This window comes from Manihot esculenta, chromosome 1 (assembly GCF_001659605.2).
Source record: "Manihot esculenta cultivar AM560-2 chromosome 1, M.esculenta_v8, whole genome shotgun sequence".
Classification (NCBI taxonomy): domain Eukaryota; kingdom Viridiplantae; phylum Streptophyta; class Magnoliopsida; order Malpighiales; family Euphorbiaceae; genus Manihot; species Manihot esculenta.
Window position 1 is genome coordinate 8,231,161 of NC_035161.2, and position 27,227 is coordinate 8,258,387.

The window sequence follows — 27,227 nt, forward strand, 5'->3', positions numbered from 1 at the left end:
GGAAGGCCTGCTACAACTGCTGGTGAATAACTTCTTGCCCAGAGACCATCCACACTAGTGATTTGGCCGTGGATCTGGCCAAATCACACACTTCGCTAGGAAGTCCCTTTCTCTCTTTCTCTCTTTATATTTTGCATTAAGGGCAATGCTGGAACTAGGTGTAGGGTTACTGAGAATTTTGATGCAGAGGCACTATCTTTTTGCCCTGACACCATTTTTTTTGTATAATCTTAGTTTTTTTTTCACTTATTCACACATAGTTACACTCATATTTCTTTTTGCACACATATTCCTTTTTGCATATATGCATATACACACATATTTTTTATTTTTGCTTTACTCAGCACAGATAACAAAGTTAAAAAAGCCTCCTATCTCATGACCCCATTGATTTTCCAATCATTTAAGTCCAAATTGAATCATTTGCAATGAGTTACCTTCACTTATGAAGTTTTTTCTCTTAAATTGAATCTTTAAACATGTTGTGGTCAAGGAAGATAAAAATATAAAAATGCATGTAATGGAAATAGGTTAGTGCAGCACTCGATGAGTTGATTTTCCTAAACTGTTATGAAAAGAAAAAGAAAACTCAGCAAAGTCAAAAAGCACAAAATACAACCTGTTCCAATGGTTAAAGACTATGAACAAAGCTAGTAGCTACTTGAACAGGTGACCAACTGAGTAACAGGGGGTGGCTATCATAAATATACACCTTCGCGTAAAAAGGTTGGTGATTTTTTCAGGCAAGAATAAAAACTGATGCTTAATAAAAATGTTCAAAAAGAGGGCAAGTCACTCTTGTGGTTGCATAAGACCAAAACTAAAACTAAAAGACTGTGCATGGACAATTAAAACTTTCTCTTGACCATGGTAGGTGAGGGGAAACGAGAAAAGGAAGGGCAACCTTAGTGTACGTACTCTACACTGCGGTGTTTCAATTTGAGAGTCTAGGGTGGTTGATTAAGTGGTGATTACAATCAAAGAACGAGGTGCTTAATTAACTAAGTTATTTATTGCTTGAGGACAAGCAAAAAGCTAGGTGTGGGGGTATTTGATCAAGCATAATTTAACCACTTTTTTATTATTATTATTACTACTTAAATATGCATTTTCCTAAGCATAATTTAGCAACTTTTTTATTATTATTACTACTGCTTAAATATGCATTTTCCTAACTTAATTTATGTTTTTATAATATTTTTTGCAGAAAATGTAAAAAATGAAAACTTAAAGAAAAATAGCTTAAAATGCTGAAAAATTGATTTGGCCGAAGTGATTTGGCCAAATCATGCCCCAAAGAATGACTAAGGCAGCTGCAGGAAGAAGAAGTTAAACATTCAAGACTTGATATACCCAAGTTGATTTTCCCGGATTGCTGGCCAAATCCCTTGAAGAAAGCTGAAGCTGAAACCTGGAGGTAACTCACAGAATCAAACTGTCTCCAACAAGAAAATACAGAAGCGTGAGAAAAGCAGAAATTCAAAAAATCAAAAGTCTTATAGTCCTATTCTATTTTAAATACAACAAGACTAATCGTATGACGCCTCCAGAAACCGCACCAAAAGAAGTCCTTCACCAAAGAAGATCTATTTATGATAAAATAAAAGATAAAGAAGGAATCAAAGACCAAGTCAAAATAGGATTCCAACTCCAAGAAGGATTAGACTAGGATTTCTCACCTATAAAAAGGAGCAACAAACAACAGCAGGGAGATCCAACTTTTCGACAGCAACACCAGCAGCGCCTCTCTCTCCTTCTCTTCCCCCTTTTCTCCTTTATGTATTCTTTGTCCACCATGAGTGGCTAAACACCTTTTTCTCTAGTTGAAGTAGGAGAAGTTTCAGTTTTATTATGAATTGGGAGATCTGAAACTCCATTGTTAAACTTCTATTTTTCAATATTTATGCAACTTGTTCTTCGTGATATTATTGCCTTGCTATTAGAATCAATAAGGTCCCATTATTTTTAATTGCATAGCAATATATTATTAGTTTGAATGATTTAGGTCCGTAATTACTTAGATTATTTAAACACAAGTAACAATTGGTTGTATGATCTAACTAAACCACGCGGTTGACAAGGTTAGAATTAGGTTTCTCTATTTCTTAAAGCGGTTAACAGTTGAAAAGTTAAGAACTCCAAGAACGTTCCTTAGCAACTTGTTAACTAGTATTTGATTGGCGAACGTTTTCTAATCAAACTAAACTTAAGGAGAAATTTGGCTGTGTGAAACATCTTCTACAACCTAAACTAATTTATTGAAATAAATAGAAGAATCAAAGTATCAATGATTAATTCTAAACTGAAATGGATCCTATACTTCAACTAGAGTCTTTTTACCATTGATTTACTCATTTTTTGTTTATTGCTTTCTTTTATTACTTTAGTTTTAATCATAGTTTACCATCATCGAAAACCACCCTTTTTACTTTTATTGTTGATTTGCTCAACTCATTGTTAGGAAAGTCCTTAATATCAAATTTTTATGGATTCAACCCTATTACTACTATCTATAGTTTTTAATTATTGATTGCTAATAGATTTATTTTTTACGGTTTCGACAACTGCTATCAATAATTTTTTTTTAAAATGGTATCAATAATATTTATATGCTTATTTTGCAACTAATTTACAAATTTTAATATATTTAAACATATTAGCACATTTTTATAAATAATAAAATAAAATGTTCTTTTTAATCAATAATGATATTATTAATTAATGTGAAATATAGTTTTTATTATATCAATTTATAAAAAATATATTCATATATTTAGAAATTAGTTTTCATTAATTTAATATTAATTTTTTTTTTATAAAATGATCTTTTTATAAGGGTAATTACCATTTTTTATAATATCAAATATATAATTTTCATCTTATAGATGTTTGTAGACTTAGAAATTCATGCCTGATAGAGCCAAATTTAGACCATTCTATCATGTTGTTATTAATGTTAATTTACACTTTTTCTGCCTAATTCTGTGGTTTTGATCTTATTTTGCAAAAAATGGTGTATAGAGGCAATTTGGTGAAAATACCCTTAAAACTGCCTAAAAAGGGATAAAGGAGAACAAGTTGTTTGCTCAAGTCAAGTTGTAGCTGAAGTGAAGATAAATAAGGAAAGTGCTAAATAAGTAAAGTGACAAGTAAGGAAAGTACATTCAGCAGAGTAATTTGAAATTCAAATTTCAAATCTTCAAGAAGTCTTTCCCTTATTGAGGAAGCCAAATCTCAAGAAGATACACATTTAAAATTCAAAATTCAGCTTGTTTAGGAAGCTAAATCTCAAGAAGACATACTTGCCTCCCAAGTAATCAAGATTCAAAATTCAAAATTCAAAATTCAAAAGAAGAGTCCACCACATCTAGGGCAACACTTCCACACTATAAAAGTATAAGGAGTGTCGCCCATCATCTCTTCCTCACTCTTCCATTCGGCGCACAAGGCTCTCTCCCTTGAAGACCATTCGGCCACCTTTCTCCTTCATCCCTTTCTTTATTTTTGATTTTGTTTCAGCCATGAGTGGCTGAAACTCTTTTTTCTAGTTGAAGATTAGGTGAAACTTTAGTTGTTTTATGGATTGGGAGATCTGAACATACATTGTTTATCTTTTGTTTTTCAATATTTATGCAATTTCATACTTAATTCCATTGTTGCTTTGTGGTTTTGATCAATAGGACCAATTGATTCTTGATTGCAAGATAATAATTTGTTAGTTTGGATAGTTTTAAGTCCGTAATTGCTTGGATTATTCAAACATAAGTAACTCTTGGTGTAAAAACTAAGGAAATTGCATGATCTAGCATATTACCATCCGTTTGGGTAGCTATAATTAGGTCTCTCCATTTCTTAATATAATTGACAATTGTTAGATGCCAAAGGTCCAAGGACGTTCCTTGGCAACTTGTTGATTAGTAATTAATTAGAAGACGTTCCCTAATTGATTTATGTTTAATGAGAGATATGATGGTGAGAAGCGTTTTCCATCTCCATAACTAATTTATTGAATCAAACAAAGGAACCTAAGAATCAATGATCAATCCCAACAACTAAAGTGGATCCAATTCTTCAACTAGAGCTTTTCTCATATTTGAATCCTTTTTATTTTATTATTCGCTTTACTTTATTACTTTCAGTAGTAGTTTAATTCATCAATCTCAAAACTCCAATTTTATTTTACTTTCAGTTTATTTACTTGGTCTTGATAAGGAAAATAGGTAAGTATCAATTCCATGTGAATTCGATCCTTTTACCACCATTTACAGTTATAAAATTATTGATAACAAAAAAAGTTATTTTTGATTGATTTCGACAACCACACGGTCAATGCCTTAGGTACAAAATTTCCAATTAAAACATTAATCAGTTCAACTTTCACTATTTCCAATTAAAACATTAATTAGTTCAACTTTCACTGGAATGGGATGGGTGTCGGGATTTAAACCTCTAATATCTTATCCTATGACATTGACTCTACCAAACAAGGACAAATAAATATCTCTACAAATGGCAGAATTAATAATATTTTAAAATAAAATAAATAAATAAATAAACTCCCTTCTTTAATTACATATGGGGAACCTTCAATAATTTTTTTGAGGTTGGATTTGATTTCTAATAGTTTTATTTAAAACTGTTTAATTAGAGTTAATGTTTATACCAAAAAAATAATCTTCAAATAAAATTTGAAGTTATATGAATTGTCTTAATTTTTTTTATATAAATTTATATACTCAATCTTTCAATTTTATATTAATTATAGTAATATGCTATCAAATCAAATTGTCACCATGGCCGTAAACTTTCCTAGCAATTTCTGTACTGTGAATGTCCATAGAAAAAAATTCACTTGAATTGCTTTGTTGGAAAATATATTTATTCTTTGAGAGTAGGTTGGGCCTTGGTGTGAGTTTTTTGGCTTAAAAGTAAAAATAAGACTTTGAAAGACTCATCTCTTTAGACTTGGAATTTTGAGTCATCCAGTGCCTTACTGCCTTTAGTACCAAATTTCCAATTGAAGCATAGATTATTAATTCAATTGCTGTATTTTGTTGAAACGATATTGTCAGAATTTAACTTTTTTTTTTCTTTCATTTGAGATTTTTTTAATTTTTAATTAATTTATAAATTTTTTAAATTCAAAAAATCAAATAAAATAATAACTGAAAACATTACTTTCAACGAATAAAGAACGTATAAGTACGCTCAGAAATTAAAACAGATAAAATATCAGTAGAAAAAATAAAACACTTGATATAACTAACATAATATATAATTATTCCAGATAACATATGCCTAACCACGTTAATTTGTTATTGAATTATCTTGATAAAAAAAAAAGTTTTATTTCAAAATCAACTTTTTACGTATTAAGTTGTTTAATTCAACGAATGCCTTTGGTTGCAAAATCCCAATTAAAGCATAATTCAATTTCTGTCTAATTTCCTGAAATAGTAAAAGCCTATTCTATAGTAAATTTGAAGGTAATATGCTATCATGCTTAAATTGCAGATATAATAGGGAAATTATTTTTTAGTCCTTGAGATATAACATAATTAACATATTCGTCCCTCTATTTTTAAAACCCAACGCGAAGTTTAATTCCGTCAAAATTAGAGGTCCCTCCGTCAAAAATACCGTTAGTGATAGAAAAAATGACCGAATTACCCTTTCTAGAACCCAATACTTTAGTTCCTGAAATTTAATTCCTACAAATTTATAGGTCCCTCTCTCAAAAAATTGAAGGAAAAAATACATTTTTGTCCCTAAGATATTACATAATTAACATATTTGTCCTTCTATTTTTTTAAATTCAACATTTTAGTCCCTAAAGTTTAATTTCGTCAAAATTCAAGAAAGAAAATCTCAAACTCAATCTCCATAAACAAATAAAAATTTTAATAAATTTAAGATTCAAATTCAGCAAAAATAATAAAAATCAAAATATATAAAATTTAAATTATTAAAAATAAAAAGTTAAAACTCAATATAAATATTTTTTGTGATGTTGTTCGTCGTCGATCATTGGTCGCCATTTTAAAAATTTATTAAAATGTCTCTGATATTTTAAAAAATTTACTAGTTAGTCTTTTCGTTAATTTTAATCGTTAAGTATTACAAAAAAAATCTAAAATTTCCATGATATGGAGTGACTAATTAGTAAATTTTTTAATAATTTGAGGGACTAATTAATTTTTTTCTAAACTATAGGGACTAAATAATAAAATATTTAATAATAAAATTAATAGAGAAACTAACTAGTAGACTTTTTAAAATGTTAGGGACATTTTAATATATTTTTCAAAATTGAGGGACTAAGTAGCGAGTTTTTCCATACTAGAGGGACTAAATAGTATTTTTTTCATTTTATTATTGATAAGGGTATTTTTGGGATTATATTTATTCTCTTTCCTTTGACCAGGTGAAAATCATTGGCTTAACAGAAATTTTTGACGGAGTGACCTTGAATTTTGACGGAATTAAACCTCAGACACGAAAGTGTTGGATTCTAAAAATAGAGGGACGAATCTGTTAATTACGCTATACCTCAGGGACTAAAATGTAATTTTCCCATATCACAAACTTTAATTATTAAAAAATTCTTTAAATTCAATTCATTTTATTCAAATTGCAAAATGTATAATTTTTTTTATAAAAAAATACAATTTGAAAAAAAAAATAGAGATTCTATAAACATTTTGATAAGCTTGAACTAAATTATTTAATCTCATATTTTAAAATTGTTTCAATATTTATTAAAATGTCAAAATTTAGAAATAATTATGATTTTTCTAAAATAATTAATATTAAGTAAATGTATTTGATAAATATATATGTTTTCACTTTCTATAAAAATAATTTATTAGGCAATTTTCAACGCTGCGCCAAATTCTATTTTAGCGTTGGAGATGTCCCTCCAATGCAACGCCAAAAAGTCCACAAGATTTTGGCGCTGCGCTACAGTATGGCGTGATACTGTAGCAGCGCCATTTTCGCTTTTTTGTTTTTTAATTTATAATATAATTTAAAATTTATATTTTTTTCTATTTTTTTTAATTTATAACATAATTCAAAACTTATATATATTTTTAATTAAGTTTTTTTTTTCACTCTCATAATTTATTATATTTTTAATTTATTTTATATTTTTATAATTATTAAAATTTAATTTAAATTGATGAATAAGGATATATATTATATAATATATTTATAATTAAAATATGTATAAAAATTAAATTTAATTTAATTAATATAAATTAAATTAAATAAACATTTTGCTAAAATATCATTACTGAAATGATAAATATAAAATTATAAATGTGATAAATAAAATTTACATAAACTCATAACATACAGATAATATTGATATTTTCAAATATATTAAAATAAAATAATAATAGTATAAGAGTAATGTTGATATTTTAGGTTTTATAATGAAAATATTGATTCAAAAGCAAATAAAATATTTATCGGAACAATTTCAAAGGATAATCACTTGGCATACACATGTGTATATCAAGTGTTTTAAAAATAGTATAAATATATGTTAAACTGATAATCGACTATTTATTCAGCCATATTTTAAATTTTACTTTTATTAATTTAAAAAATATGAATTTATTTATATATATATATATTTATCTGCCTACTTGTATCGAGGATAAAATAAATTTAGAACGCATATCTTATTATTTATACCGAAAATTAAATTCTCTTCTAGAATTAAAAAAAAATTAAATGATAAATAAATATTTTAAGATAAAAATATAAAATATAAAATTTAAATTTTAAATATTAAAGAAATATATTTTTTAAAAAAAATTTGACAATATTTTGATAGAGTTAGAACTCTCAAAATTACACAGAATAAATTACTATGAATATTATTTAAATTAATTTAAGAAAATTATTAATTTTAAAAATAAAATTTCACTAATTAATTTAATTATTTTTTTTAATTTTTAAATTACAAAAATTATTATTTAATAATAAAAAAATAAATTAAATTGCAATAATACGGATAAATGAAATAAAATTTATTTATTCAAATATTAGAATTTCTTTTTTATTAGAATATTAATTTAAATAAAAATTTAACTGAAATTTTTAAAAGTTTATGAATTTGATTGAGTTGAAAAAAAAAGGTTTGAGTTGAAAAAGATATATATATATATATATATTGTATAAATAGCATAACAAAACTCTATTTTTTTCGGGAGGAAGAAGGAAGGGGTTCTGATGAATTTTTATTTATTATATTTTTTTCCAAAATCAGAATTTTTATTTATTATATTTTTTTATTTTTTTAAATTTATGAATTTTTTTTCTTCTAATGAAGCGAGTATAATAATTTAGATAAAAGGAAAGTGCAATTACAGATAAAGAAAACTAAGGCTAAAATTAGAGTATTATAAATTTAATAATTAGATTAATAAGATTTTATGTTGTATTTTTTTACACTTTTATCTTAGTTGAATCGTTTGATATGGTTAATGGTTGATTGTTGATAATTAGTAGCGGATGTTATAGCGAATGATTGATAGTTTATTAATTACAATTAAAATATTTAAAATATTTGATAAAAATATGTCTAATTTTTATTATTTAAATGTAAATTGATGAATAAGGATATATATTATATAAATTATTTATAATTAAAATTATATAAAATTAATAATTTATTATATAATATATATATAATTTTAAAATATGATTATCAATAAAATAAATTTTATTTTTTATGCATATATAAGTTATTTTTATAATATTTATAAAATTTTAAAAGCTGATTAACTATCAGTGGAAAGTTATCAGTAGGATGAAAAGAGTAAATCAAATACTCTTTTAATTAATTTCTAACCTGTAAAAGAAAATAAAGAGGAAATAAATACCACACTTCTCTTTTTGTTTTTTTTTTTTTAAAAAGAAAAATTACTAAATAAAATAGTCCCCTCCCTCCATTGGGCAGTCTTTCTCCAAATTAATAAGACAGATTATTATTATGAATTTGTTATATTTTTTTAATTATTTTTAAAATTAATAAAAATATATAATTTATTGAAGAAATTTAAAATGTTTTATTATTGCATTCAAATATGAAAGTCTCCTCCTCCATCACAAGACTTGGGAGTGTAGCATGGGTTAAATTACTTTCTTGCCCACCACAGATTAGTGACTTTGAAATATTTATGTAATCCCTTTGGAATCCAATTTCCAATGAAGTCATAAGTTTTTATTTTAAAGGTATTTATAATATAGTATTTAAGATTTAATAAAATTTAAACATTAATTTAGTTAATTCATGAGATTTTACTTTATTATTTAAATAATCATTATATTAAAATTTACTGGTATATCATTTCTATAAAATAAATTTAAAATTTTTCAGCGTTCGCACTCAAAAATTTAGTTAAAAAAAAAAAAAAATTCTTGATGAAATGAGAAGTTATGTAATTTTAAGGGTTTTTTCTCTTCTATATTTTGAAAATGGTATTAATAATTTATATATAAATTTATTAATATATTTTATTTTTTAAAATTAATATTAAATAATAAAAAATAAGATTTTTGTTAGAACATATTTTGTATGAAAAATAAGCCTAAATTTAAAAATTTATTCTCCAAATAATCAATATCATATATATAGCACATTAGTAGATATTGTTGTCGGCAACTGGTAGTCAAATTCAAGCATTTTCTGTCATTAAACACTATCATCAACAATTAACATAGAAAACATTATGATCATGTAATTGAAATTTCTGTCAATTTGCATCTCTAACAACAGTCATAACGCATCCATGAATTATGAGTGATTAAATAGAAAGAATTAACCTTCTCATGCATTTCCTTCTAATTTGTTTCTGAGAAACTTTCTCTTCACTTGATTTGCCTTAATTGCAATTGTTACCCAAAGTTTGTTGCAAACTCTGTCAACTAACCCAAACCAAGCACATCTCCATGAGTCGTTGAAGTACAAGATGCTACAAACTCCAACAAATCCAGCCGCAAATCCCATTCCCATACCACCGTAGAACCAAACCATTTCAGAGTCATCTTTCCTCGTAGTGCCACCTTTTTCATGACCTTTAGGCAGTTCATCTGCATCATCTGAACAGTTATTCAATGGAGGTCCACAAAGTCCATCGTTGCCGATGTAGATGGATTTGTCATCCAAAGTCTGAAGTTGGTTTCCCTTTGGAATTCTTCCAGATAAGTGATTGAATGACAAATTCAAGTGACTTAAAAAGTTCAAATCAGAAATACTGGATGGAATAGAGCCAGAAAGTTCATTTTCAGACAAGTCAAGTGATTCTAGTGAGCTTAACTTGCCAATGTTCCAAGGGATATGTCCATCCAATTTGTTTGTAGATAGATTCAGGTTCTGTAGACCTGAAAGATTCATTAACTCCTGGGGAATTTCTCCAACAAAGTTATTTCCTGAAAGGTCAATGGAATAGAGAAATCGAAGTGTTCTACTATATTCAAGCTCCATTCCTTTGACATAAACCTGCACATTCTCACCATAGCTAGCTCTTACAAAGCCCACATAGGGTAGAGCATTAGTGTAATAGTCCCAATGCCCTTTCTGCTCGTGCATAGCAATTGCAGTAAAATTGCCAAAACAATTAGGTATGGTTCCAGTCATCACGTTATTTGCCAAGTTCAATATGCGAAGAGAAGCAAGGTAGCAAAGCTGCAGAGGAATCTCACCTTCAAATTTATTAGAGTGAATACTCAGTACTTTCAGAGAAGATAGGCTCTCACCTATCCATGAAGGAATAAAACCATCAAAAGAATTCATGCTAAGATCAAGAGTCTCCAAGGATTCTAGATTCCTTAATGACATTGGGATCTTTCCTTGCAGAGTATTGTTTTGCAAATGCAGGGAAACAAGCGACTCCTGAGAACCCAAGGACATTGGAACATCACCACTCAACATATTACTTGAAAAATCAATCACAGTTAAACTTGGCAAATTTCCCCAACATGAAGGTATTCTTCCTGATAGATGATTATTCGAAAGATCAAGAATTTGTAAAGATTCAATCCTGCATAAAGTAGCTGGAACGGTACCATTCAAGTAGTTGTTGGAGAGGGATACGAGGCGCAGACTTGGCATCATATCACTGATATTCTGGGGAATCTGGCCGTGGAGCAAGTTGTTGGAGATATCCAATATGGTTGCATCAAACTGAGAACAGGTTGAAAAACCATCAAACTGGTTAGATTTCAACAATATGATCCTATATTCGTTAGCATAAGTTGTGTTCAGTTTTCTGAAAGTTGGCAAGGTCCCAAACAACTGATTATAAGATAAATCCAATCCTACAATATTGGAAGAAATATTTTCAAACCAGTCAGGGATGTTATCTGAGATGCTTGCATTAGACATTTCTAAAAATCTAATGCTCTTTTGTGTTTTGAGCCACTGTGGAAACGAAGGCCCTACATCACAAGATGATAAACCAATCCAGTAAAGTTGAAAAGGAGGTATCCATTCGGGATCTATATCAAAAACTAAAGAATTCCCATCCATACTCAACTCAATCAAGCTTCTGAGGTTTAACAAGTGAAGTTCAGAAACTTTTCCATGCAATGAATTCTTACTCAAACCTAGTCTTTCAAGGTTGTAAAGCTGTCCAATGGATACAGGAATTGAACCCCAGAAAGAGTTTTTAGAAAGAGAAAGATCTTTCAGGCGTTTAAATTGTCCCAAATTATCTGGAATACTACCAGAAAAGGAATTGTTTAAAAGATACAGATTCTCTAAACTGTTCTTGATGCAACCGGATGAGTTGCCAAAAGTTCCGGAAATCTCACCGCTGAACTTGTTGTAACCCAAGTATAGCTCAATCAAATTGCAAAGCCTGTTCAACGTGTTGGGTATGTTGCCTTCCAAAGAATTAAAACCCGCATTAAGGGAAGCAAGAGAATTAAGATTACTGATATCAGTTGAAAGAGACCCTCGGAAAGCACTAGAATACAGATCAAGATTTTGAAGTTTGGTAATATTATATAACCAGCTAGGGATTGTGGAATGGAAGTTGTTCAATCCAAGGTCGAGAACCTCAAGAGATGTAAAATTGACATGTGAAACATCACCAATGATGGAAAGCTCACAATTTCTCAATTCTAATTCTAGTAAAGAAGGAAGCATGTTTATTGACTGCAACCAATTGTCACACTTGTCAAGGAGCACATACGACAAGTTCAAGTATTTCAAAGAAGATGGAAAATGGAGGCTGTGGATTGCCAATGAACGATTCAAACTAAGATCTTGATTCCAACTGAGATCAAGATACTGCAAGTTTGAAAGATTTCCAAGATGAAGGGAAATGTTTCCCATGATGGACGCCCGAGAAAGAACGAGCTTAACTACATGACCGGTTATGTCATCGCAAGTGACTCCGTGCCATCTGCAGCAATCATCCCCCACCCATGAAGGCAACGAGTTTGAATTGTTGTGGAGGCTTGACTTGAACTTCACAAGAGCTTCTCTTTCAGTCTTGATACAGCTTCCATTGAAATTATCTCCATTGCAGAAGGAGGAAACGCTTTGAAGTAGAATGAGCAAGGCAAGAATCTCAACAACATTGGCAGTTGATGTTCCCATAACTTCTCAATTCAAAAACAAACACTCTAGTTTTCAATAATGATATTATTAATTAATGTTCAATATAGTTTTTATTACATCAATTTATAAAAAATATATTCATATATTTAGAAATTAGTTTTCATTAATTTAATATTAATTTTTTTTATAAAATGATCTTTTTATAAGGGTAATTACCATTTTTTATAATATAAAATATATAATTTTCATCTTATAGATCTCTGTAGACTTAGAAATTCATGCCTTTGGTACAAAAATTCCAATTAAAGCATTAATTAGTTCAACTTCCACTGGAATGGGATGGCTGCCAGGATTTCAACCTCATGACATTGACTCTACCAAACAAGGACGAATAAACATCTCTAGAAATGGCAGAATTAATAATATTTTAAAATAAAATAAATAAACTCCCTTCTTTAATTACATATGGGGAACCTTCAATAATTTTTTTGAGGTTGGATTTGATTTCTAATAGTTTTATTTAAAACTGTTTAATTAGAATTAATGTTTAAACCAAAAAAATAATCTTCAAATAAAATTTAAAGTTATATGAATTGTCTTAATTTTTGTATAAATTTATATACTCAATCTTTCAATTTTATATTAATCATAGTAATAACCTATCAAATCAAATTGTCATAGTAATAACCTATCAAATCTTTCTAATTTTATATTAATTAGAATTAATGTTTCTTTACACTTTTATTTTAGTTTAACTTGATGATTGATAACTAATGCTAATAGCGAATGATTAATAATTGATTATTAATTACAGTTAAAATATTTAAAGTATTTGATAAAGAAGGTCTAATATTATTATTTAAATGTAAATTGACGAACAAAGTATATATTATATAATTTATTTATAATTAAAATATATATAAAAATTAATAATTTACCATATAATATATATAAAATTTTAAAATATGATTATCAATAATAAGTTTAATTATTAATTATATATTTTCACGTCTCATAAATGTAAAGGCTCTTTAAAATATTTATCTTGTGTAGACTTGGAAATTTCAAGTCATCCAATACATTTATTGGTGGATGGTTGTTAGGTTTTGAATTTTGAACATTTTAAATTATGAAATAAAATGCTGTTGACTAAGTGACATCTAACTAAAAAGCTTCAAACTATCATATGATTTAGATTTTTTTAAAAAGAATGTTTGATTAATTTTTTTTCTTATTATTAATTTGAATTTAGCTGTCAAGAACGTAAACGAAAAATAAGATGGAATAAAATTTTCAACACTTCCAAGCTCCAAGTAGAGGAGTTGCCAGGAAAGTAAGGAGTGGATTAAATTTTCAACACAAAGCTCTAATGAGAATTACGAAAGATAACCATGAAATAATTAAGAAAAAATAATCTAATTAACAGAAAAAGTTTCTTTTGAATTGAGAATTTATGGGAACATCAGCTCAGATTCTTGCCATGCTCATCCTGATTCAAAGCATTTTGATCTTCTGCACTGGAACTAATCTGGATGGAAGCTGTATCAAGATTGAAAGAGAAGCTCTTGTGAAGTTCAAGTCAAGCCTCGCCATTAACAGCTCAGACTCTTTGCTTTCATGGGTCGGAGATGACTGCTGCAGATGGGAAGGAGTCTCCTGCGATAACATAACAGATCATGTGGTTAAGCTCGACCTTTCCAGGGCGTACTTCCAGGGAAATATCCTTTCCAGGGCGTACTTCCAGGGAAATGTTTCCCTTCATCTTGGAAACCTTTCAAACTTGCAGTATCTTGATCTCAGTGGGAATAATGAATTGGCAATCGACAGCCTCCAGTTTCCATCTTCCATGAAATACTTAAACATGGAGGCTGTGCTCCTGGACAAGTGTGTCGATTGGTTGCAGTCAATAAACATGCTTCCTTCCCTGCTAGAACTACATTTGTCTAATTGTGAGCTTTCCATTCCTGGTCATGTTTCACATGTCAATCTTACATCTCTTGAGGTTGTCTATCTTAGTGGGAACAACTTCAATTCCAAAATCCCCAGCTGGTTATTTAATATTACCAACCTGCAACATCTTGATCTGAGTTATAGTGCTTTTCGAGGCTCTCTTTCAACTCGGATTGGAAATCTCAATTCTCTTTCTTTCCTTGATCTGTCCTGGAATTCTCTGGAAGGTAATATACCCACAACGTTGAACCAGCTTTGCAATTTGAGTGAGCTACACTTGAAAACCAACAAGTTCAGCGGTGAGATATCTGGACCTTTTGGCAATTCATCTAGTTGTGTGCAGAAGAGTTTAGTTTATCTGTATCTTTACAACAATTCTTTTTCTGGTAGCCTTCCAAATAACATTGGACAATTCAAACACCTAAAATTTCTTCTACTTTCTAACAACTCTTTCTGGGGTCCAATCCCTGTATCAATTGGACAACTTTCCAACCTACAAATACTAGATTTCAGTCAGAATTCATTGCAGGGGAAAGTTTCTGAACTTCACTTGTTAAAACTCAGAGGTTTGGATCAGTTGATTTTGAGTGGAAATTCTTTAGTTTTTGATATTGATCTCAAATGGGTACCTCCTTTCCAACTTTCCAGGATTGAGTTATCATCCTGCAAACTAGGGCCTTGGTTTCCACAGTGGCTCAAAACACAAAAGAGCATTGCTTTTTTACTAATGTCTAATGCAAGCATCTCGGATAGCATCCCTGATTGGTTTGAAAACATCTCTTCCAATATTGAAGGATTGGATCTATCTTATAATCAGCTTTCTGGAATCTTGCCAAATTTGAGAAAGTTCAACACTACTTATGAAGTTTACTATAGGTACATATTATTGAAATCTAACAGGTTTGAGGGCTCTTTAACCCATTTTCATTCTGACGCAAGCATATTGGATATCTCCAACAACTTGCTGCAAGGTCAGATTCCCCATAACATCAGCGAAATGATGCCAATATTGCGATTCTTATCCCTTTCCAACAACTCTTTGAATGGTACGATTCCAGCTTCATTATGCATGATTGAATCTTTAGATATTCTTCATCTTGCAAAAAATCATCTGTCGGGACCAATACCTTCATGCTGGGGAAATTTGCAACGTTTAACCGTGATTGATCTTTCAAGTAATATGCTCGGTGGTCATATTCCAATGTCCTTGAGTTCTCAACAGTTTCTTGTTTCGCTGCATCTGCAAAACAACAATCTTCAAGGAAAGATCCCAATCTCATTGAGGAATCTAGAGTACTTGGAGACTCTTGATCTCGGCAACAATTATTTTGATGGTTATATTCCTTGGTGGATTGGTGAAAGCCTATCTTCATTGAAAGTACTGAGTGTTCAGTCCAATAAATTTGAAGGTGAGATTCCTCTGCAGCTTTGCTACCTTGCTTCTCTTCGCATATTGAACTTGGCAAACAATATGATGACTGGAACTATTCCCACTTGTTTTGGCAATTTTACTGCAATTGCTATGCATGAAAACAAAGGACTTTGGGATTATTATACTTATCTTCTTCCAAGGGAGGCCTTTGAAGAAAATGGCTATGGTGAGAATGTGCAAGTTTATGTCAAAGGAATAGAGCTTGAATATACTAGAACACTTCGATTTCTCTATTCCATTGACCTTTCAGGAAATAACTTTGTTGGAGAAATTCCCCAGGAGTTGATGAATCTTTCAGGTCTACTGAACCTGAATCTATCTACAAACAAATTGGATGGACATATCCCTTGGAACATTGGCAAGTTAAGCTCACTAGAATCACTTGACTTGTCTGAAAATGAACTTTCTGGCTCTATTCCATTCAGCATTTCTGATTTGAACTTTTTAAGTCACTTGAATTTGTCATTCAATCACTTATCTGGACGAATTCCAAAGGGAAACCAACTTCAGACTTTGGATGACAAATCCATCTACATCGGCAACAATGGACTTTGTGGACCTCCATTGAATAATTGTTCAGATGATGCAGATGAACTGCCTAAAGGTCATGAAAAAGGTGGCACTACGAGGAAAGATGACTCCGAAATGCTTTGGTTCTACAGTGGTATGGGAATGGGATTTGTGGCTGGATTTGTTGGAGTTTGTAGCATTTTGTACTTGAAAGACTCATGGAGGTCTGCTTGGTTTGAGTTAGTTGACAGAGTCTACAACAAGCTTTGGGTAACAGTTGGAATTAAGGGAAATCAACTGAAGAGAAAGTTTATGAGAAACACATTTGAAGGAAATGCATAAGAAGGTTAGTTTTTTGTCTCATGGGGAAACTTAAACATTAATGGTGGGAGCTAATATGAAAAATAATCTGCTGCATTGTGTTGTAGATGTGAATGACTAAAGTTTACTGCATGATCTTAATGCTTTCTGTGTTAATTGCTGATTATTTCAATTGATGACAACTATATTAGAATGTACTCACAAATTTAATCTGATAATAAATATATTTAAGTAAATCTGAAAAATTTAACATTTTTACTCTACAATCCCCGATTCCCAACGGGAATAAAGGGTTAAGATTTGAATGAATGACTGAGTTTTTTTTTTTTTTTTAGAGTCAACCATCATGTATGTTTGATTTAGGAGTCCGAGAGTTACTTTCATTGGGTAAAACAGAATTGCGCTGTAGTGAAAAAGGCATACGCAGAGCAAGAAGAAAGCAAGGCTAACTAAAGACCCTACAATCAATCCACCTCTTGTGAAAGCCCATGTAGTGCTCTGTCAATGTACAGACTGGTTAAAATTAATTTAAATAATGTTTTTAACTTATTTTTTCTTTGATTTAAAACTATTAACTCAAATTATTTTAAAATAAAAAAAAATAATTTAAATTATTTAAAATAATTTTAATTCGACTGTTACACCTTAACATCAGCTAGATGGGAAGGAAACTTGTACCCAAGGAAAGCAAACAAGCAGTAGAAGAAGAAACTCGGTTAAATTATAATTATATAAAATTATAATTTGTATGATTTTTTTTTTGAAATAGGAGTTGGGGAGTAGAACTTTAAACCTCTTAAGACTATTAAGATCTACTAAGATGCACTTTCCACCAGATTAAGTCTCGGAATACAATTATAATTTGTATGATTGATAATACGAATAACTATTATCTCCCTCATATATACGTGAATGATATATTTAAAATTGACATTAAATTTTTATTTTAATTATATTAGTATATTTTTTAAATATACAAAATTAACAACAAATCAATATCTATAAGTATAACCAAACTAGATATCTCTATAAGGAAGAAAAGAAAAGGCATGATATCTAAAAAATAAATAAAATAAAATAAAAATATGTGTCCCATCACATATCTTTCAGTAATGTATCATTTACCTGAAAAATACTATTTCTTTTTTTTTTTTTTTAATTTTGTTGGTTTGTTGCTTTCTCTTGCATAACATTTGAAATTGATGTTTTATCTAATTTTTATTAATTATAATTTGCCCTATATATGCTTATCAATCATACTCCAATGTGAAATTTTTTAAATAAAATAATTTTAAAAAATAATCCAAAGTTAAAATGTGTTTTTAACTTTCTCTCCTTTATTTTTCTTTCCCAATTGACAGAAAGCAAATAAACAAAATTCAGAAAATATATTTTTTTAAGAAATAAAATACAATTTTTTAATTCACATTTTAGTTTTATTAAATTGTTCTAATTAGTTAGAAAATTTATTTTTTGTTGTCAACATTGATGCAATTTTAAATATGATTAGGGAATAAATTATTTGGAATTTAAATTTGTGATCAAAATTGATAACTGCCGAACTTCTGACATTCGAGCTGAGATCATACCCTAAATAAAAAAATAAGCCCAAAATTCAATAAAATCCACTAAGTGGACCGATTTAATGGTGTGCTATATAATTATTGATTAAAGCAGACCGGATTCACCAAAGACTTAGATCCATCAAATGAGAATCTAGCACTTACACCACGGCTCTACCAATATGTACGCCGAAAAAAAATTAAATAGGCGCCTAATAAAAAAGGACAAGCAAATACGTTTTTACGTATAGATCTGCGTGATACAAACGGAACACTATAATAAAAAATGACGATTATACATCATTGAAGAAAATATAAAAAAAAAAATACGTGACGCTCAGAGTAAGTTTACACATACACTTATAAATTCTATTTTTTCTAAATTTCAAAACATTAAAAATTTATACTTTTCATATAAATAATATTTAATTATAATTTTTAAAATTTTAAATTTTTTAATTTGAGTAGCTAATATTCATAATAAATCAATGAAATCACATAATAATTTTTATATTTTATATTTTATATTTTAATTTAGATTCGCCGGTAAAAAGGGAAAATAATTAAGCATTGTCTAATATCTCACCATATGATTTGAAGCTTTAAAAAAAAACACATGATATTATCCGAAAATTTCGTGGAAAATAATTTAGTTTACTTTAACCACTACGCTGTAAAGGGGTCATTCATGAGCAGACCCTTATCTGGAATTTAAAGGCAAGAAAAAAGCAAAAATAGAAAAGAAAATTAATAAAATAAAAAAAAAAAAAAAGGTAGGTGGAGACGTGGGGAATATTACTATTATATACCTGTCTTTTTTTTACAAAATCAAAAAACACCCATTTCAAACCATTAATTCAAATCTTGTGGGCCACACTTAACGGCTATATATGTATATTTTTTACAAGTTATAATTATTTTTTAAAAAAAAATATTTAAATTTATTTCATAACATGTCGATAAGAAAGAGATTAGTTTAATTTTGTCTAAGTTCCTATTTGAGTTTCCACTCTCTTAATTTTTTTTACTAAAAATTAAAAAGAAAATCTTGATTAAATTAATTTAAACATGATATTAAAATTTGATAATTATCAAATGGAATTTATAAAAAAAAAATAGGTGTCAATAAATGGTAGATCACCATCAAAATGAGAAGCATGTTTTATTTTATATAGTTGATTTAAATGATTTTTCTAACAAAATAAGGTCATTCAAATTAAAATAATAATATTTTAATAATTAATTAATTAATTAATTATATTTGATTTTATATAATTAATTAATTAATTATATTTTATTAAAAAAGAAATAAATCCATTTTTGTTATTTCCTTTGCATGTTAATTAACCCTTTATTTAGAATAGTAATTTTATAAAAATTTAATTTTTTTTTAATTTTAAAAGAGATTGAAATTTCATATAATTTATGAGAATTTTATAAAATTATTTTTATATAAAATGAATGCTAAGCGAAAAAATAAAAAAAAGGAAAAGCATCCACGTGTTACATGACACGTTTGTTTCAATTTTTTTAAAAAAATATTAAAAATAAAAAGTATAAAAAGCATCCACAATAATTTTGCTACAGCCGAGCCGTGGGTACTTCGTAATTACAAACAAAATTCAGGGGCAAAATCGGTATAAATCTCGTGTTAACCATGATCCTCATTAATCACCCTGTCATAAACTAATAGTGATTTTATTAAAAATTGAAACGGATTTTTGCTATTGGTCGATCTTACGATGACGTCATCATGACATTTCGTAATTTCCGGTCAGGTTGATCCCTCACGGGACCCACATTTCCCACGTGTACAAGAATATTACCAGTCGGCATCCGCGTGTCTTAACTAGTAAGCAAACTTTGAATCGCAATTTCCTCGTGTGATTTTACTTTGAGCAATTCGTATTTATCTTCTTCCAGAATTACTCATAAATATTTGTTTTCCCAATAACAAATAAAGAAAATATTTGAACAGCCTAAATCAATAATTAATTAAAAAAATTCAACATCTATGTATAAAAACAATAAGCCTACCCAAGATAGGACTATTTAAGCCATTTCTGGGTCAAATCAAACCAAAACCAAAATCAAAATCGAAACCGAAACCTTCTTTGAGTGTTACCTAAGCAAACCCTTCCTGAAATCTTCCTATATATATATATATATATACCTGAATTTCCTCCGCCCAACAATCTCCCATTCTTCTTTTCTTCTTCTTCTTCTTCCTCTTGATCATATGTTGGAGATATTACAGTAACATGACCAACATACCAACTTCTCTCACAGATTCTTCTCTTGCTCTCTTCTCTCTTGCCATCTCTGCCTCAGACCCTTGGCCTTTCCCTCTTATTCTCTAACCTCAAAATCCCATCTTTTCTTCATTTTGTTGTTTCTTGATTTAGTTTCTTGTGTTTTTTCTTAATATATATAGATATGGGGAGTGGAGAGAGAGAGAAAAACAACCATCACTCGAATTTCCATGGCAACTTGCTACAGCTTCTTCACTTTCATAATCACCATCACCACCACCATCATCAAGGGAAGAAGGATTTGAAAGATATTCCAAAAGGGTGTTTGGCGATCTTGGTTGGACAAGGTGAGGAGCAGCAGAGATTTGTGATACCTGTGATTTACATAAATCACCCACTCTTCATCCAGCTTCTTAAAGAAGCTGAAGAAGAATATGGATTTGATCAGAAAGGTCCCATTATTATTCCTTGCCATGTCCAGGAGTTTATTAATATCCAAGGCATGATTGACAAGGAAAATACCCATCACCAACATCACCACCTTTTGTGTTGTAGGGTTTGATTTTTATCATGTAATTGTGTAAAGCTTGCTCTTTATTCATCACTTCTTCATTTTTCTTTCATTTTTTTTTTCTTTTTTAATATTATATTGTAAATGATAATGGCGAATTATTGAATGAAAAAAAAAAAAAGAAAAATATTATTATTGGGTTTGCTTGTTATCCACTTCTCTTCAAAATGTGAACACAATAAACTAGTACGTGTGAAATTGTATACGTGTAGGACACGGTTGTAAACATGCTATAATCTAAAAAAAATTTAAGTCTGTATAAATAAATTAAAATAATTTTTGTATCAAATTTGAAAATTGATTTGGGAGTGATTGTGTAATCTATGCAAGGTTAGGTGGGAGGTGTGGATGTTTTAGCTACACCCACCAGTAGCCGTGTTTTGGAGAATACTAGTTGTTCTTCCTAAATTCTTGGAACTTTCTCCTTAATTTTAGTCGACCACATTAATATAAGCTAAATTAATTAAGGTTACTATGAATTTGGATCGGTTGTTTTCCCATTTCATCTTTGGTGCATAGACTCCTAAAATGTAAATTTGTATAAAAAAAATGATTAAATTTAATTATCTAACATTCAAAAGGTAGAGTTTTGATACGTGTGAATGAATTTAGTTTTAAATCGCTCATTTCTTCTCGTATCTCTCCTTTTTTATTTTCTAACAACGTGTTCTTATTGTGCAGGCTGTATGTACTTATATTGTATGGACCTGATTCTAGATAAATAGGGATATATAACTCTATTAAACTCATCCAATCGAGTAGATCGGATTTTAACGTCTCGAAATCTGACCGTGTTAAGTCAGATCTGTTAACATAAAATCTAAATCACGTTTAGAAAAATAGACCTATTAACATGAGGTCTAGACCACGTCAAAAAAAGTGAACCGATGTATTGAGTTGTCATGAGATTCTGCTATGTCCCTCTTTTATGAACTTAATAAAAATTGAGGTGCTATCAAAATCAACACGTGAGAATTAATTAAAGAAACATTTTATCATTAACATGCTTTAAAAAAAACTTGCATTTACATTCGATTAAATTCATTATATGAATATTTGGTGTTTTTTTTTTGGATTTTCTATTTAAAATATAATTTAAAAAGAATAAGAAAAACAAATCTGAATGGAATTGAGTAGATCATAAATGGGAAAACGTAGAGAATCGCGAGAGCCACATTGGCCGCTCATTACTATTGTTGAGAAAAATGCGTTGGATTTGCCTACGCCCGATTTTCAGCGATTTCATTTCACAATTATCAGTTTTTTTAATCTTTCGTGATAGACTTGAATCCTTTTGACATACACTATTTACATACATACATACATACATACATACATATATATATATATATATATATATATTGAAATTTAATAATTAATAATTTTAAAAATAATTTTAGTATTATTAAGATTTTTATTTATCTGAAAGAGAAAAAAAATTAATATCTTTTTATTTTTTCACATTTATAGAATTTAAAAAAAATTATTAATGAAAATTTTTTTATTCTAAACTTTGAATTCATTAAAAATATTCTATTAAATTATATTTTTAAAACGAAATTATCTCATATCAAAAATTAAGTTACATTTAAAGAAAAGTAAGTTATATTTTTATTTTTTTTAAAGAAAAGATTAAGATTGAGTTGGTGAGTAATCAATTTCGATAATTTTGAAGAGAATGAGATTCAAACCAAACACATTCTTAACGATTATCTTAAAATTAAGGTGGTCGGTGTTCATCATTGTTTATTTTAAAAATAAATATGAGCAATAAAATAAATTATATCAAAAAGTATTTAAATTTGATCGACAATTTAAATTTTATTTATGTAATAAATATTTATTTAGAATATTTCATTATGTAATAAATCAATTTAATGTGAATATAATTTAATTTTGATTTAATTAGTTGAAAAAATATATATAAAAAACAAATAATTAGGCTTTTTAATTTATAAAACATCACATGAATTGAATAGCGTAAAGCTGTATGAGCCAAAACCATCACCATGTATAGAGGCGAGGGACATGGCAATTGGTCAACGACCATTCTTAAACCTCTCAACGTCATTAAAAAAAGAAATATTGAAGAAAAAAAAATCAATTATTCAAATCTTCACTGGTCTATTCTGTTGTTTCCTAATTTGTAAATAAAAATAAAAAAAATTCCTTAATAATATTTATTACCCAATTGATAGATTAGCAATTCAATCTATCAATTTATTCCGATTTTAATTATGCCTCCTTTTTTAAAAAAATTAATTTATTAAGCATCCGTTTGTTTTTTTTAAATAATTTTTTTTAATTATTAATTTTAATGTTTATGATTCAATGTTAATCCAATTCAAAATTGATTATCAGTGTCTTTTTTGCATTGTTAATTATTTTATATAATTTTATGTTTTTTAATGGGGATGAGAGCTTGAGAACATGAATGGCAACATGAGCTTTCCCATACTGAAAGGGCAATTTGCAAGTTGACATTAACTTCTATTAATGGGTAATTAGGCAATGCTTATTATCCACTAATCCAAATGCATAATAGGAAATTGTTTGACTAATTGATTCATAGAATATGATATTATCAACATGGTTTGTGGAAAACCATCTTTTTAGTTTCTTTCAAACTAACTACTTTTTGCTTTATGACTCAATCATTAAAGCATAATTTGGTTAGTTTGCTCACACTAGACCGGACCATGATCCGGTTTCAGCTTGTAATGAGATTGGTCTAACTCAGAATTGAAACTACACTGAAATCTCTATGAGCTCAAATCAATCTTAATCAAACCAAAACCAAGCCAGCATGGTTTGATTCAATTGGCATTTTCTCTTTTTTTTAAAAAGAAATAAAAAAAATCAACTGCTGAATTGGGTTCAAACTGAATGAAATCAGAACCAAATTGGAGTCATCTCAGGTCATCAATGAACCAATTTGGGCAGAGATTAAGCTACAAAGGAAACAAGAATCTAAATTTATATTCTGTATTGAAGCGTTGAACATGTAAAGCATACATATTCATCTTTACAAATAAGGTTATAGTGATCTTCTTTCACATGTGCTGCTCAAACCCTTTTTTTTATGGAAGAATGGTTCCATCTGAAAAAGTTTGCATTGACTTTTAGGAGCTAAAGCATCACAATGCCTCAAGCAAATCATATCATTTACGGAGCTCAAATCATCCAATTTGAGATCAAAGCCATCAGCAAAGCAATTAAGGTTATTAAAGCAGCCATTTGAGTGACAGTGAAGAGTATTAGGACAATAGCGATCTAGATGTCTGAGACTAGTGAACAATCTAACTTCCAATGCTCAAATTACACTTGAATTTGCTTGTTTAACACTACAAAGAACAGGAAGACTCACAAGAGCTTAATAACCAAAACAATTATAAACAAAGCTGAAATGCTGAAATTCTCACATTTTTTTTGTTGCAATTGAATATCAAATTACATGCTAAAGATATCCATAAGAGATAAGATAGATCAACAAACCCCATCACCCTTGAGTCTATGGCATTCTCCTTGCCCCCATCTAGAAAGAGAACTGATAAATCCTAAGGCAAAAGGTCTCAACTGATTGACTACAGATTCAAGCCATAGTAACATGTCTCATTAACACCTGCACTTCTTCACCATACATTTAAATTCCAGAGGAAGAGAGGGAGAAAGAGATTGGGTCAGTTGCACAGGTCAATTTTCGTCTCATAACCATGGGTCAGCTGCAGATATACATGTAATCATTACCGCCAATAAAAGCTATATAGTATCATCTCATCATCAGCAAATAGCATGTAGCATTTTATATATTTGTAAATTCCAAAGGATGATAGGTAGAAAGAGCGAGATTCGAACTTTCAATATTTGAATGTTGAAGAATCAGAAGTCTTTTTACAAATATTTAGCTTCTGGTGATACCACAGGCCAAGGTAAGTTATAAAGCTTAGGATCAGCTCTTAAAACAGAACAAAAAATTCCTGATTCAGTCTGAGCCAGAAAGGTCTACTTACTTCCACTTAATAATCTATAGGTTGTGACACCAATACTTCACATATCAGCTTCAACACTGTAAGTTGAAATCTATGGAGCACTTCAGATGCAACATAATGCACTGCTAAGAATAACAGTCCTAATTTTCAATAATAATAATGACCAGCTGCACAATCACTATACTGAATTATATAATTTCTGCAAGCTTGCCATTTGGATAGAGCATATTATCTTCTGCATAAATATTTCAGTTACACTACCCAACAATTGCAGAAAGCTCCACCACAAGCCCTGTGCTTCAATATTCTACAAGACGACCCTTAGATGATTGTCAGGAATGTCAATTTCTAACGAGTTAAAGCAAGCGAAGCTTCTCAACGTTCCTGAGAATTTAACTAAAATCGGAATTTTCAGTGGCATTGTTAGAAAATAAGTCTCAATGTAAGAATCATTTTGGCTTCAAATCATTGAAATTAACCAGAAACTATATAACACTCGGTTGACTAGCTAGTTCAATTCTGCAAAAATCATTGAAATTAACTAGAAACTATATAACACTCAATTGACTAGCTAATTCAATTCCACAAACTAGGGGGGAAAAGTGTAGTAGTAGTAAATAGTAGTATGTGCACCTTCCCTTTGGAAATGCTCTTGACAAATCGCAGCGACCGGCTGTCCTTTGAGCTCCCGTTTCTTTCATTTAGCCAGCAAGAATAGCCCAAACTCCCTCACCAACTCAAACTTCACCCGAAAATTCTTCGCGTGGCAAAAACTCTAATCCAGCTGCTTCTTGCTCCCACCTCCCTCTCTGTCCTCCGGTATTGGCACCTCCTTGGCGGCTTAATCTGCCCTCGGGCCTCATAATAGCCATAATCACCTTAGCCGGAGACTAAGGCGGCAACGACTTTCTTCCTGGATTACCTGCTAGACAAGGAGATGGCGGAACTTCGGCCGGAAAGGACTTTGGAATGCGCTGGCACGAAGGAGTTAAAATGTGGAAGGCGGTGTCTCCGTCGGTTACAGTCGGAGGTGGCGATGAAGGTGCTTAAAGTGGTTCGCGCGTGATTCCATCATTTTCATTTACTCCATCGTCGGACATGGAGGTGGTGCTAATGTTAGTTTGATCAATAAAAATAAAAAAGGTCAGTTCATCGGACGGCATAGAATTTAGCTAAGACAAAATTTACAATCCAAGTTTTCTACAGGCGAAACAATCAAAGGGCAGTAGAGAAAAGAAGAGAAGAGGAAGGACAAGGAAATAAAGCTAGCGTTACAGTGATTTTAACATTCATCAGAAAAAGGCTAGAAGCCGACGTGAAAAAAAAAATCCAAAAAAGAGTATAGCCCAATTAAAAAAAGAAAAAACAGAAAAAACGCAGCTCAAAGTTCAAAACCAGTCCTTAAAGAAAGGTCCACTAACAAAAAAAATCATAACAGGCAAGTAAAATCTGTCACCCAAAGGCATCCATACTATGTTTGGATGCCTGGAAAATAAGGGAGAAAAGGGAAATTTTAAAGATAATAAAATTGAGACATAAATGTAGTATGAATTCCAAAATTATATGGATTCAAATCTCAATGATCAAGATTTGGATGAACTCCATAAATTTATTTTTCATACAGTAAATGTGAACTTTGTTCAATACTATTACTTAGATAACATTCAAAATAATTTAAAATTTATTTTTATATGATGCAATTATGATGACTCCAAAAAATCTAATTATCCCATTTAAATTGTTTTTTAATATTAAAAAAATAGTTAAATATATATTTACTTAGTGTCAAATAATATAATTACAATCTATTAAATACATCAACTTACTTATGGCATAACAATTAAACAAAAAATTAACTATACAAGCAATGATGTGTCAAAAAAAATTTCCACTTATTATTAATTAAATTTTAAATTTTATTAATTATGCTCTATATTTTTATAAAAAAATAAAATTATTCTAGTCTAATTTTTTTATAATAAATAAATATTTTTCTGATAATAATTATAAATTATTTTCTATTTCATAATACTAAAGTAATTGTTTGATATTTTAATATT

General features: G+C 29.4%; 3 protein-coding genes across 3 annotated transcripts; 1 reads left to right on the plus strand and 2 right to left on the minus strand.

The window, feature by feature from the left end:
- Positions 1–9,784: 9,784 nt before the first annotated feature.
- LOC110622756 (receptor-like protein EIX2) lies at positions 9,785–11,965 on the minus strand. Its single transcript, XM_043958588.1, has 2 exons — positions 11,827–11,965; positions 9,785–11,197 (listed from the first exon to the last, which is right to left on the minus strand). Exon 2 carries the CDS (start codon positions 11,126–11,128, stop codon positions 9,842–9,844), a length of 1,287 nt encoding a protein of 428 aa, XP_043814523.1. The 5' UTR covers positions 11,129–11,197; positions 11,827–11,965; the 3' UTR covers positions 9,785–9,841.
- On the minus strand, positions 11,130–12,619 carry LOC122723114 (receptor-like protein EIX1). The gene is made up of 2 exons (XM_043954031.1): positions 11,218–12,619; positions 11,130–11,149 (listed from the first exon to the last, which is right to left on the minus strand). The coding sequence occupies exons 1-2, from the start codon at positions 12,617–12,619 to the stop codon at positions 11,130–11,132; spliced, it is 1,422 nt and encodes a 473-aa protein (XP_043809966.1).
- A 1,235-nt stretch (positions 12,620–13,854) lies between these two features.
- LOC110623258 (receptor-like protein EIX1) lies at positions 13,855–16,949 on the plus strand. The gene has a single exon (XM_021768187.2). It carries the CDS (start codon positions 14,034–14,036, stop codon positions 16,812–16,814), a length of 2,781 nt encoding a protein of 926 aa, XP_021623879.1. The 5' UTR covers positions 13,855–14,033; the 3' UTR covers positions 16,815–16,949.
- Positions 16,950–27,227: the final 10,278 nt, after the last annotated feature.

What these genes read in the sequence shown, in the direction of transcription:
- LOC110622756 (XM_043958588.1), bottom strand. Translation starts at nt 11,128, where the DNA reads ATGATGCCAAGTCTGCGCCTCGTATCCCTCTCCAACAACTACTTGAAT.
- LOC122723114 (XM_043954031.1), bottom strand. Translation starts at nt 12,619, where the DNA reads ATGGGAACATCAACTGCCAATGTTGTTGAGATTCTTGCCTTGCTCATT. An exon ending in GAAATCTAACCAGTTTGATG is followed by an intron (nt 11,150 to 11,217) that starts GTTTTTCAACCT and finishes CTCCACGGCCAG; the next exon opens with ATTCCCCAGAATATCAGTGA.
- LOC110623258 (XM_021768187.2), top strand. Translation starts at nt 14,034, where the DNA reads ATGGGAACATCAGCTCAGATTCTTGCCATGCTCATCCTGATTCAAAGC.